The sequence below is a fragment of the Coregonus lavaretus genome, assembly GCF_964263955.1.
Source record: "Coregonus lavaretus genome assembly, chromosome: 20".
NCBI lineage: Eukaryota > Metazoa > Chordata > Actinopteri > Salmoniformes > Salmonidae > Coregonus > Coregonus lavaretus.
The window spans coordinates 27,318,466-27,332,081 of record NC_140007.1 but is presented as its reverse complement, the minus strand read 5'-3'; the positions used below and the strand labels follow the sequence as shown (position 1 = coordinate 27,332,081).

Here is a 13,616-nt window from a genome sequence, read left to right as displayed (position 1 = left end):
TTTATTGAATATTATCAGAATCCTATAAATTAAAATGGTCAATTTGGGTGCAATCAATTATCTTAATATCTCAGAGATCAAATCAAATGTCAACAAAATAATGTTTCAGGAATGCCAATTGTACATCTTTCTAACTACAGAAACGATTTCAGAACAATCTGAGATGGTGGGTGTCATTGCTTGCTGAAATGACATGGAATTTGAAAATATTGTGCCTTGCTTAGCTGGGCATACACACTCGTTGCAGACTGTTGAACCTTTGCACCTGCTGTCTGCCCCACGGGGAGTTTAGTCTAGAGTAGATGTTGCAATTTAACAGTATCTTCTTGCTATTGATCAGTTTCTCTTATTTTCTATACGATATCAACACAATGTCATTGTCAACTAGTGAATAGAGTTTGATTATGGCATACAATGGTTTTAAGAGTAGTTTGTAGTAATGCTTTGAGATTGTTTATAAATCAGTAATGAACAGTGACCTGTAGGCTAACACATTTTTCAAAATGATTTGATGTACAACTACTGAAAACCCCTTTACAAATCCTTTATAAATTGACAATAAAGAGGTTACTGAAAAATAACAAAATAATTCTGAGTGTTTTCGGAGATATGTTAGCCTTAATGCTAATCTTCCTCTCGCCACTGTTGTGTTCAGCTGTCAGAAGATGTTCTCCAGAGGATGAGGGGTACAGGTCCTGCCAACCAAACAGCAGACATCAAACCACCGCCCCCCACCAGCCCCAAGAAAGAAAGTAAGTTAATCTACCACCTCCTGCTCAACTCTTTATGCAATAGCTGATTATAAATCTGTTTCACACAAGTAAGTGGGTTTTGAGAGTCGAATTTACAGCCTCATTGGCCAGAGTAAGTAAAGTGTGTCACTAACTGGTCAGAATAATACACCAAGGACATACAGTGCCTTCGGAAAATATTCGGACCGCTTTACTTTTTCCACATTTTGTTATTCTAAAATTGATTGAATAGTTTTTTTCCGTCATCAATCTACACACAATACCCCATAATGAAAAAGCAAAAACAGGTTTATAGAAATGTTTGCTAATTTATTAAAAATTAAATAAATATCACATTTACATAAGTATTCAGACCCTTTACTCAGTACTTTGTTGAAGCACCTTTGGCAGTGATTACAGCATCGAGTCTTCTTGGGTATGACGCTACAAGCTTGGCATAACCTGTATTTGGGGAGTTTCTTCTCTGCAGATCCTCTCAAGCTCTGTCAGGTTGGATGGGGAGCGTTGCTGCACAGCTATTTTCAGGTCTCTCCAGAGATGTTAGATCGGGTTCAAGTCCGGGCTCTGGCTGGGCCACTTAAGGACATTCAGAGACTTGTCCCGAAGCCACTCCTGCGTTGTCTTGGCTGTTTGCTATGGGTCGTTGTCCTGTTAGAAGATTAACCTTCACCCCAGTCTGAGGTCCTGAGCGCTCTGGAGCAGGTTTTCATCAAAGATCTCGCTGTACTTTGCTCCGTTCATCTTTCCCTCGATCCTTACTAGTCTCCCAGTCCCTGCCACTGAAGAACATCCCCACAGCATGATGCTGCCACCACCAGGCAAAGAGTTCAATCTTGGTTTCATCAGACCAGATCATTTTGTTTCTGATGTTCTGAGAGTCCTTTAGGTGCCTTTTGGCAAACTCCAAGTGGGCTTTCATGTGCCTTTTACTGAGGAGTGGCTTCCGTCTGGCCACTCTACCATAAAGGCCTGATTGGTGGATGGCTACAGAGATGATTGTCCTTCTGGAAGGTTCTCTCATCTCCACAGAGGAGCTCTGGAGCTCTGTCAGTGACCATCAGGTTCTTGGTCACCTCCCTGACCAAGACCCTTCTCCCCCGATTGCTCAGTTTGGCCGGGCGGCCAGCTCTCGAAAAAGTCTTGGTGGTTCCAAACTTTTTCCATTTAAGAATGATGGAGGCCACTGTGTTCTTGGGGACCTTCAATGCTGCAGACATTTTTTGGTACCCTTCCCCAGATCTGTGCCTCGACACAATCCTGTCTCTGAGCTCTACGGACAATTCCTTCGACCTCATGGCTTGGTTTTTGCTCTGACATCCACTGTCGACTGTGGGACCTTATATAGACAGGTGTGTGCCTTTCCAAATCATGTCCAATAAATTTAATTTACCACAGGTGGACTCATATCCAGTTGTAGAACCATCTTAAGGATGATCAATGGAAACTGGATGCACCTGAGCTCAATTTCGAGTCTCATAGCAAAGGGTTTGAAAACGTATGTAAATAAGGCATTTCTAAAAAGCTGTTTTCGCTAAGTTATTATGGGGTATTGTGTGTAGATTGATGAGGAAAAAAATTAATTGAATCCATTTTAGAATAAGGCTGTAACGTAACAAAATGTGGAAAAGGGGAACGGGTCTGAATACTTTCCGAATACACTGTGTGTATATATATATATATATATATCAGTTGAAGTCGGATGTTTACACTTAGGTTGGAGTCATTATAACTTGTTTTTCAACCACTCCACACATTTCTTGTTAACAAACTATAGTTTTGGCAAGTCAGTTAGGACATCTACTTTGTGCATGACACAAGTAATTTTTCCAACAATTGTTTACAGACAGATTATTTCACTTATAATTCACTGTATCACAATTCCAGTGGGTCAGAAGTTTACATACACTAAGTTGACTGTGCCTTTAAACAGCTTGGAAAATTCCAGAAAACGATTTCATGGCTTTAGAAGCTTCTGATAGGCTAATTGACATCATTTGAGTCAATTGGAAGTCAGCCAAGACCTCAGAAAAAAATTTGTAGACCTCCACAAGTCTGGTTCATCCTTGGGAGCAATTTCCAAACGCCTGAAGGTACCACGTTCACCTGTACAAACAATAGTATGCAACTATAAACACCATGGGACCACGCAGTCGTCATACCGCTCAGGAAGGAGACGCGTTGTGTCTCCTAGAGATGAAAAGTGCAAATCAATCCCAGAACAACAGTAAATGACCTTGTGAAGATGCTGGAGAAAACAGGTACAAAAGTATCTATATCCACAGTAAAACAAGTCCTATATCGACATAACCTGAAAGGCCGCTCAGCAAGGATGAAGCCACTGCTCCAAAACCGCCATAGAAAAGACATACTACGTTTTGCAACTGCACATGGGGAAAAATATTGTACTTTTTGGAGAAATATCCTCTAGTCTGATGAAACACAAATAGAACTGTTTGGCCATAATGACCATCGTTAGGTTTGGAGGAAAAAGGGGGCAGTTGCAAGCCGAAGAACACCATCCCAACCGTGAAGCACGGGGGTGTCAGCATCATGCTGTGGGGGTGCTTTGCTGCAGGAGGGACTGGTGCACTTCACAAAACAGATGGCATCATCAGGAAGGGAAATGATGTGGATATATTGAAGCAACATCTCAAGACATCAGTCAGGAAGTTAAAGCTTGGTCGCAAATGGGTCTTCCAAATGGACAATGACCCCAAGCATACTTCAAAAGTTGTGGCAAAATAGCTTAAGGACAACAAAGTCAAGGTATTGGAGTGGCCAATGACCTCAATCCTATAGAAAATGTGTGCGAGCAAGGAGGCCTACAAACCTGACTCAGTTACACCAGCTCTGTCAGGAGGAATGGGCCAAAATTCACCCAACTTATTGTGGGAAGTGTGTGGAAGGCTACCCAAAACGTTTGACCCAAGTTAAACAATTTAAAGGCAATGCTACCAAATACTAATTGAGTGTATGTAAACTTCTGACCCACTGGGAATGTGATGAAAGAAATAAAAGCTGAAATAAATAACTCTCTCTACTATTATTCGGACATTTCAATACAGTTGAAGTCGGACGTTTACATACACCTTAGCCAAATACATTTAAACTCAGTTTTTCACAATTCCTAGTAAATATTCCCTGTCTTAGGTCAGTTAGGATCATCACTATATTTTAAGAATGTGAAATGTCAGAATGATAGTAGAGATAATTATTTATTTCAGCTTGTATTTCTTTAATCTCGCTCTGATTATTTCTTAATTGATTGTTTTTTTTCTTCATTTTACTTTTTGGATTATATGTGTCAAACCAAATTTGATTTGCCACTTGCTTCGTAAACAATAGGTGTAGACTAACAGTGAAATGCTTACTTACGGGCCCTTCCCAACAATGCAGAGAGAAGAATAGAACAATAATGGAAAGATGATAAAACGAGGATTAAATACACAATGAGTAAGGATAACTAATCAAAATATATTTTATATTTGAGATTCTTCAAATAGCCACCCTTTGCCTTGATGACAGCTTTGCACACTCTTGGCATTCTCTCAACCAGCTTCACCTGGAATGCTTTTCCAACAGTCTTGAAGGAGTTCCCACATATGCTGAGCACTTGTTGGCTGCTTTTCCTTCACTCTGCGGTCTGACTCATCCCAAACCATCTCAATTTGGTTGAGGTCGGGGATTGTGGAGGCCAGGTCATCTGATGCGGCATTCCATCACACTCCTCCTTGGTAAAATAGCCCTTACACAGCCTGGAGGTGTGTTGGGTGATTGTCCTGTTGAAAAACATATGATAGTCCCACTAAGCCCAAACCAGATGGGATGGCTTATTGCTGCAGAATGCTGTGGTAGCCATGCTGGTTAAGTGTGCCTTGAATTCTAAATAAATCACAGACCGTGTCACCAGCAAAGCACCCCCACACCATAACACCTCCTCCTCCATGCTTCACGGTGGGAAATACACATGCGGAGATCATCCACCCACACCGCGTCTCACAAACATACGGAGGTTGGAACCAAAAATCTCCAATTTGGACTCCAGACCAAAGGACACATTTCCACCGGTCTAATGTCCATTGCTCATGTTTCTTGGCCCAAGCAAGTCTCTTCTTCTTATTGGTGTCCTTTAGTAGTGGTTTCTTTGCAGCAGTTCGACCATGAAGGCCGGATTCACACAGTCTCCTCTGAACAGTTGATGTTGAGGTGTGTCTGTTACTTGAACTCTGTGACGCATTTATTTGGGTTGCAATTTTTGAGGCTGGTAACTCTAATGAACTTATCCTCTGCAGCAGAGGTAACTCTGGGTCTTCCATTCCTGTGGCGGCCCTCATGAAAGCCAGTTTCATCATAGCGCTTGATGTTTTTAACGACTGCACTTTAAGAAACTTTCAAAGTTCTTGAAATGTTCCGTGTTGACTGACCGTCATGTCTTAAAGTAATGATGGACTGTCGTTTCACTTTGCTTATTTGAGCTGTTCTTGCCATAATATGGACTTGGTATTTTACCAAATAGGGCTATCTTCTGTATACCCCTCTACCTTGTCACAACACAACTGATTGGCTCAAATCTATTAAGAAGGAAAGAAATTCCACAAATTAACTTTTAAGAAGACACACCTGTTAATTGAAATGCATTTCAGGTGACTACCTCATGAAGATGGTTGAGAGATTGCCAAGAGTGTGCAAAGCTGTCATCAAGGCAAAGGGTGGCTATTTGATGAATCTAAAAAATTAAAATATATTTGTTTAACACTTTTTTTGGTTACTACATGATTCCATATGTGCTATTTCATGGTTTTGATTAGAAAATAGTACAAATAAAGAAAAACCCTTGAATGAGTAGGTGTTCTAAAACTTTTGACCAGTAGTGTAGGTAGGGGTGAAGTGGGTACATATGTTTACATTATTGTGCACATGCTAGGCAGAGATGGTAGGGGGACTCACAACTCATAAATGCATCATATTTTGTCTATATAGAGTAAGAGTGCCAGCAGCACTCATGCAGCTCCAGACCATGACACTCCCACCACCACACTTGACTGTAGGCAAGACACACTTGTCTTTGTACTCCTCACCTGGTTGCCGCCACACACGCTTGACACCATCTGAACCAAATAAGTTTATCTTGGTCTCATCAGACCACAGGACATGGTTCCAGTAATCCATGTCCTTAGTCTGCTTGTCTTCAGCAAACTGTTTGCGGGCTTTCTTGTGCATCATCTTTAGAAGAGACTTCCTTCTGGGACGACAGCCATGCAGACCAATTTGATGCTGTGTGCGGCGTATGGTCTATGCACTGACAGGCTGACCCCCCACCCCTTCAACCTCTGCAGCAATGCTGGTAGCACTCATACGTCTATTTCCCAAAGACAACCTCTGGATATGACGCTGAGCATGTGCACTCAACTTCTTTGGTCGACCATGGCAAGGCCTGTTCTGAGTGGAACCTGTCCTGTTAAACCGCTGTATGGTCTTGGCCACCGTGCTGCAGCTCAGTTTCAGGGTCTTGGCAATCTTCTTATAGCCCAGGCCATCTTTATGTAGAGCAACAAATCTTTTTTTCAGATCCTCAGAGAGTTCTTTGCCATGAGGTGCCATGTTGAACTTCCAATGACCAGTATGAGGGAGTGTGAGAGCGAATTTAACACACCTGCTCCCCATTCACACCTGAGACCTTGTAACACTAACGAGTCACATGACACCGGGGAGGGAAAATGGCTAATTTGGCCCAATTTGGACATCTTCACTTAAGGGTGTACTCACTTTTGTTGCCAGCGGTTTAGACATTAATGGCTGTGTGTTTAGTTATTTTGAGGGGACAGCAAATTTACACTGTTATACAAGCTGTACACTCACTACTTTACATTGTAGCAAAGTGTCATTTCTTCAGTGTTGTCACATGAAAAGATATACTCAAATATTTACAAAAATGTGAGGGGTGTACTCACTTTTGTGAGATACTGTATATATATATACACACACAGTGCATTCGGAAAGTATTCAGACCCGTTCCCTTGTTCCACATTTTGTTGATCAAATTTTTTTTTTCCCTCATCAATCTACTCACAATACATTTACATTTACATTTTAGTCATTTAGCAGACGCTCTTATCCAGAGCGACTTACAGTTAGTGAATGCATACGTGTTTTTTTGTTGTTGTTTTTTTTATTTTTTTTTCTCTTCATACTGGCCCCCCGTGGGAAACGAACCCACATCCCTGCCGGGCCAAACCCTCCCTTACCTTGGACGATGATGGACCAATTGTGCGCCGCCCATAGGTCTATACCCCATAATAACTTAGCGAAAACAGGTTTTTAGAAATGCCTTATTTACATACAGTGAGGGAAAAAAGTATTTGATCCCCTGCTGATTTTGTACGTTTGCCCACTGACAAAGAAATGATCAGTCTATAATTTTAATGGTAGGTTTATTTGAACAGTGAGAGACAGAATAACAACAAGAAAATCCAGAAAAACGCATGTAAAAAATGTTATAATTGATTTGCATTTTAATGAGGGAAAGAAGTATTTGACCCCTCTGCAAAACATGACTTAGTACTTGGTGGCAAAACCCTTGTTGGCAATCACAGAGGTCAGATGTTTCTTGTAGTTGGCCACCAGGTTTGCACACATCTCAGGAGGGATTTTGTCCCACTCCTCTTTGCAGATCTTCTCCAAGTCATTAAGGTTTTGAGGCTGATGTTTGTCAACTCGAACCTTCAGCTCCCTCCACAGATTTTCTATGGGATTAAGGTCTGGAGACTGGCTAGGCCACTCCAGGACCTTAATGTGCTTCTTCTTGAGCCACTCCTTTGTTGCCTTGAATGTGTGTTTTGGGTCATTGTCATGCTGGAATACCCATCCACGACCCATTTTCAATGCCGTGGCTGAGGGAAGGAGGTTCTCACCCAAGATTTGACGGTACATGGCCCCGTCCATCGTCCCATTGATGCGGTGAAGTTGTCCTGTCCCCTTAGCAGAAAAACACCCCCAAAGCATAATGTTTCCACCTCCATGTTTGACGGTGGGGATGGTGTTCTCGGGGTCATAGGCAGCATTCCTCCTCCAAACACGGCGAGTTGAGTTGATGCCAAAGAACTAAATTTTGGTCTCATCTGACCACAACACTTTCACCCAGTTCTCCTCTGAATCATTCAGATGTTCATCGGCAAACTTCAGACGGCCCTGTATATGTGCTTTCTTGAGCAGGGGGACCTTGCGGGCGCTGCAGGACTTCAGTCCTTCATGGCGTAGTGTGTTACCAATTGTTTTCTTGGTGACTATGGTCCCAGCTGCCTTGAGATCATTGACAAGATCCTCCCATGTAGTTCTGGGCTGATTCCTCACCGTTCTCATGATCATTGCAACTCCACGAGGTGAGATCTTGCATGGAGCCCCAGGCCGAGGGAGATTGACAGTTATTTTGTGTTTCTTCCATTTGCGAATAATCGCACCAACTGTTGTCACCTTCTCACCAAGCTGCTTGGCGATGGTCTTGTAGCCCATTCCAGCCGTGTGTAGGTCTACATTCTTGTCCCTGACATCCTTGGAGAGCTCTTTGGTCTTGGCCATGGTGGAGAGTTTGGAATCTGATTGATTGATTGCTTCTGTGGACAGGTGTCTTTTATACAGGTAACAAGCTGAGATTAGGAGCACTCCCTTTAAGAGTGTGCTCCTAATCTCAGCTCGTTACCTGTATAAAAGACATCTGGGAGCCAGAAATCTTTCTGATTGAGAGGGGGTCAAATACTTATTTCCCTCATTAAAATGCAAATCAATTTATAACATTTATGACATGCGTTTTTCTGGATTTTGTTGTTGTTATTCTGTCTCTCACTGTTCAAATAAACCTACCATTAAAATTATAGACTGATAATTTCTTGGGCAAACGTATAAAATCAGCAGGGGATCAAATAATTTTTTCCCTCACTGTAAGTATTCAGACCCTTTGCTATGAGACTCGAAATTGAGCTCAGGTGCATCCTGTTTCCATTGATCATCCTTAAGATGGTTCTACAACTTGATATGAGTCCACCTGTAGTAAATTCAATTGATTTGGACATGATTTGGAAAGGCACACAGCTGTCTATATAAGGTCCCACAGTTAACAGTGCATGTGAGAGCAAAAACCAAGCCATGAGGTCGAAGGAATTGTCGGTAGAGCTCCGAGACAGGATTGTGTCGAGGCACAGATCTGGGGAAGGGTACCAAAACATTTCTGCAGCATTGAAGCTCCCCAAGAACACAGTGGCCTCCATCATTCTTAAATGGAAGAAGTTTGGAACCACCAAGACTCTTCCGAGAGCTGGCCGCCCGGCCAAACTGAGCAATTGGGGGAGAAGGGCCTTGGTCAGGGAGGTGACCAAGAACCCGATTGTCACTCTGACAGAGCTCCAGAGAGAACCTTCCAGAAGGACAACCATCTCTGCAGCACTCCACCAATCAGGCCTTTATGGTAGAGTGGCCAGACGGAAGCCACTCCTCAGTAAAAGGCACATGACATCCCGCTTGGAGTTTGCCAAAAGGCACCTGAAGGACTCTCAGACCATGAGAAACAAGATTCTCTGGTCTGATGAAACCAAGATTGAATTATTTGGCCTGAATGGCAAGCGTCACGTCTGGAGGAAACCTGGCACCATCCCTACGGTGAAGCATGGTGGTGGCAGCATCATGCTGTGGGGATGTTTTTCAGCAGCAGGGACTGAGAGTAGTCAGGATCGAGGGTAAGATACGGAGCAAAGTACAGAGAGATCTTTGATGAAAACCTGCTCCAGAGCGCTCAGGACCTCAGACTGGGGCGAAGGTTCACCTTCCAACAGGACAACGACCCTAAGCACACAGCCAAGACAATGCATGAGTGGCTTCGGGACAAGTCTCTGACTGTCCTTGAGTTGCCCAGCCAGAGGCCGGACTTGAACCCGATCGAACATCTCTGGAGAGACCTGAAAATAGCTGTGCAGCAACGCTCCCCATCCAACATGACAGAGCTTGAGAGGATCTGCAGAGAAGAATGGGAGAAACTCCCCAAATACAGGTGTGCCAAGCTTGTAGCGTCATACCCAGGAAGACTCGATGCTGTAATTGCTGCCAAAGGTGTTTCAACAAAGTACTGAGTAAAGGGGCTGAATGCTTTATTTTGCTATCATTTCTAAAAACCTGTTTTTGCTTTGTCATTATGGGGTATTGTGTGTAGATTGATGAGGGGGGGGAAAAACAATTTAATCAATTTTAGAATATGGCTGTAAAGTAACAAAATGTGGAAAATGTAAAGTGGTCGGAATACATTCCAAATGCACTGTATATAGAAAAGGTGTGATGAATGTTGTTGTTTGTAGGTCCCCCTCCCTCTCCCCGTCCATCGCCAACCCAGCAGCAGCGCCAACCCCGGCCTCAGCCCAGTCCTCAGACAGCCCACACTGACACCAAGGAGGAGCTGAAGAAGAGGTGGGTTTCTGAGTGAAAGACAGTTACCTAGGGGGGTAAAAGGTACACTGACTCTCTTGTAAAGGCCTGGTAAAAGTCTCATGACAGTAATGTTCATTTAATCGGCTCCAAAACAAAAACAGTGCAGACCAAACGAGCACTAGTGTTTGGAAGTTTATTTTTCTGGTATCGACCTTCTTCTTTCACCTGTACTATGACAAGTTATGTGAAAAGTAATCCCTTATGAAGGTAAATATAAAATGTATATGGTTTTTGATTTTTAATTGTTTTCTATTGTAGACTTTTCATACAGGTCATACATGTGGATGTGGTAGTTATTGTAAATAGCACAGTTAAAACAGAATGGCACCATTAAAGGATGGACAGTTGTCTTCCATGCAGTGTGTCAGATCACAAATGCATTGGTGTGTGTGTTCCTCAGTTATGAGCGGCAGCAAACAGTGGTTCAGGAGGAGCTAACGAAGGTGGCCCGGCGGGAGAGAGAGGCAGCCAGGACAGAGATGAGCAAAGCACTGTACAGAGAGAGGCTTCAATCACGCCAGGAGAGGGAAAAGGCCAAACTACTAGTAAATATCTTTCTCTCTCTTTTGCTCTCTAGCTCTCTCTGCCTGTCTTTCTCTCACTCTCTTCGTCTTCCTCTCTTTCTAGCTTTAGCTCTCTCTGTGTCTTTCTTTCTCTGTCTCACTCCCTCTGTTTCATTTTGTCCCTCTGTTTTATCTTGTATTCCCGTCGATCTAACGTCTCTCTCTCTCATCTTGGTGAGCCACAGTGTGTTCAGGCTTTTTGGAGTATCTGTCATTGGTAACTTTCTTTTTCTTTCCACTGTACTTTGCATGATCTTTCTCTGTTGCTTCATGTATCTGTGTGGGACATTCTCTGAAACCACAATCATTGCAGTGTCCACTAGCATACCATAGGTGGAGCCATATAACAGTCTTGAAACATTAGATTGCTGATGGATTGGCTTTAGATGATGCTGGTCCATGTTTCATGCCCCCCACCCCCAAAAGAAAACAACAACCACAAACAGTGCACTCTAACAGTCTGAAGGCAGCAGTTGAGCTTCACCTTGGCAATCTGCATTATACACACAGGCAAATGTGTGTGAACACACTTGGTGCACCCACAGGCAGTCATATGAAGACATGCACACTGCACAGACATGCACTGGTACATGCATTTACATATGACATATTCCTGTCATATGTAAATGCATTTTTGCATTAATTAAACAATTATTAATTTGTTTGTTATCTTCCTCAAGTCCCCTCGGGCTAGTAAGGAGCCTGGTTAAGTTTTCTCTCACAAGTAGAACATTTGACAGAGCTCAAATTGCTTATTTTGGATTAGACCAATTTCCACCTAACCCTGTTTCTCTCCCCACCCCCCTTCTCCTCCCACGCTCCTCCCTCCCTCACTCATCACTCCCAAGGCTGCGCTATCTTACGGTGTGTGAGCGGTAAATTGGACCCAGAGAGTTTCCTGGGGCTTTAGATAGGAGGGGAACATGTGTTTTACGCGTAGCCTCTTTCAGGAAGCCTGCACAGAGATGTGTTGTGGAGTCTCTTATCTTCGCTCAGACACACGTCGGACACTAATAGAAATTAGTTGGAGAGGGAGCGTGTGGAGAATGCTCAATGAGCCGCCAGAGCCCGGGCCTCTGAAGTGAGAGGAGGGGTAACTGGAAAATTGCAGCCCCCCCCCCCCCCATCATTAATGTCCTGATTAGTCAGGACATTAATGACAGTGATTGTAACCATGGCAACCCTTAACCTTGGTTGATCTGCAGCTGTAGTAGTATACCGTCCTACATCATCCTCCTCAAATGTGAAAGGAGACATGATTTACATGGAAGATCCTAATTGAATACGGTACCAATGGCCTGTTTAGTTTATGCTTTACAGTGGAGATGATGCAGGTTGACCCTCCACGTTAGTGAGGAGATTGTGGGGTTGTAGGGGAATCATCCAGGGCTACATTGTGCCCTGCCTTGCTTGACATGCCCTTAGGCTCTGGTCTGGGCTTCAATGGCTCTGTGAATGGACTCAACTCCAAGAGATCCAGGATAAACTGGAGCTCTGGCAAACCCTAACCACCAATCTGCATCCCTAACAGTTACTGATGACAGGGTCTGTCCCAGGACCACAGTGTCCAGTCTAGAGCGTGATGTCACAAGCTCTGCTATGTAAAAGCCTAATTACGATCACCAGAACGGCCAAACCAAAACATTTTGATGGCCGTTTTGGGCTCTAAAATTAGTTCATAATGATCAAGTCCGATCCCCACTGTGAATTATTTTAACGTTCGCTACAAATCGAGATATTTGAGTGATCCCTTCTGACTACTACATTTGTCGTCACACCGGGACACGCGCTGACACAGACCTGTCACGGGCTGGCAGGCTATGAGAAGGCTCTCTCAGACAGGATGAAAACGACTAAATCAACCATGATTCTCTGCTAGTTACCGCCACTTACACCGTCATCGGGAGTTTTCCATAGGAAAACTATCACTATCTACTGGTTTTAATGTCTATGGTCTGTCCACATAAAATCAAAGATTAGCAGAGGTGGGACCAAGTTACTGTTATCCGAGTCACAAAGTCAGAGTCTCTAGTCCAGTCCCAAGTAGAACGAGTCGAGTCTCGAGTCAAGTCCATGTCGTGCATTCTAAGAGCAAGTCAAGTCAAGTAAAAACAAAATCTATACATGCAGTGACTTGTTCAACTACACATCTTTGTCCATGTATTGAGGCTACAAGACAGCCCTGTTCATTATTTTGTCTACAACATATTTTGATTTATGTAATAATTAATTTTAACAACAAATTCCAAATCCAAGCTTCATAAGTAAATGATCAATTTCAAGCAATATTGACATACCAAAAGACCAGTATGCCTATGCTAGTAATTGTTGGTTGATGCCCCATTGCTGGTGAGCTTGCAAAGTAAACTGTTATTATTCTTGATCAACAAATAATTTTTGGAGCTGCATATTTATTTATGGAAATCATCTCTCCTTACAATTTGACGGTTGCGCTGCTCCCGACCCTATAGCTGTACAGAAAATCAATCTGTTTGCTAGCTCACCCGACCTGTGTTGATTGACAGTTTGCTGGTCCAATCAGAGGGCTGAGTGTGTGTTTCACTAGCCAATCTGTTTTTTATTTTGCAAGTTCGATGCTGCGGCAGCTGTCTCTGGCTGTGTGGAGAGTAATCCTCACAGCCAGAGAGACAAAACATTACAGAACCTGGCCAGATAATTTCAGGTCAAAGCCGAGTCCCGAGTCTTGAGGCTCCAAGTCAAGTCTCAAGTTATTTTATTTTCTATTAGGTCGAGTCCAAGTCATTGGACTCAAGTCCATACCTCTGATGATTAGTATAAGGAAGTAACTGGTTAATGAAGCATCATTTGACTT

At 43.1% G+C, this 13,616-nt stretch overlaps 1 protein-coding gene across 1 annotated transcript in view; it reads left to right on the top strand.

Moving 5' to 3' along the window:
* LOC311148057 (MICOS complex subunit mic25a-like) overlaps positions 1-13,616 on the top strand; it is a 62,845-nt gene that overhangs the window by 1,673 nt on the left and 47,556 nt on the right. Inside the window, exons 2-4 of the mRNA XM_084184952.1 lie at positions 656-752; positions 10,091-10,199; positions 10,621-10,765. Of these exons, the coding sequence (XP_084041078.1) occupies positions 656-752; positions 10,091-10,199; positions 10,621-10,765 (351 nt within the window). The remainder of the gene's footprint in view (positions 1-655; positions 753-10,090; positions 10,200-10,620; positions 10,766-13,616) is intronic.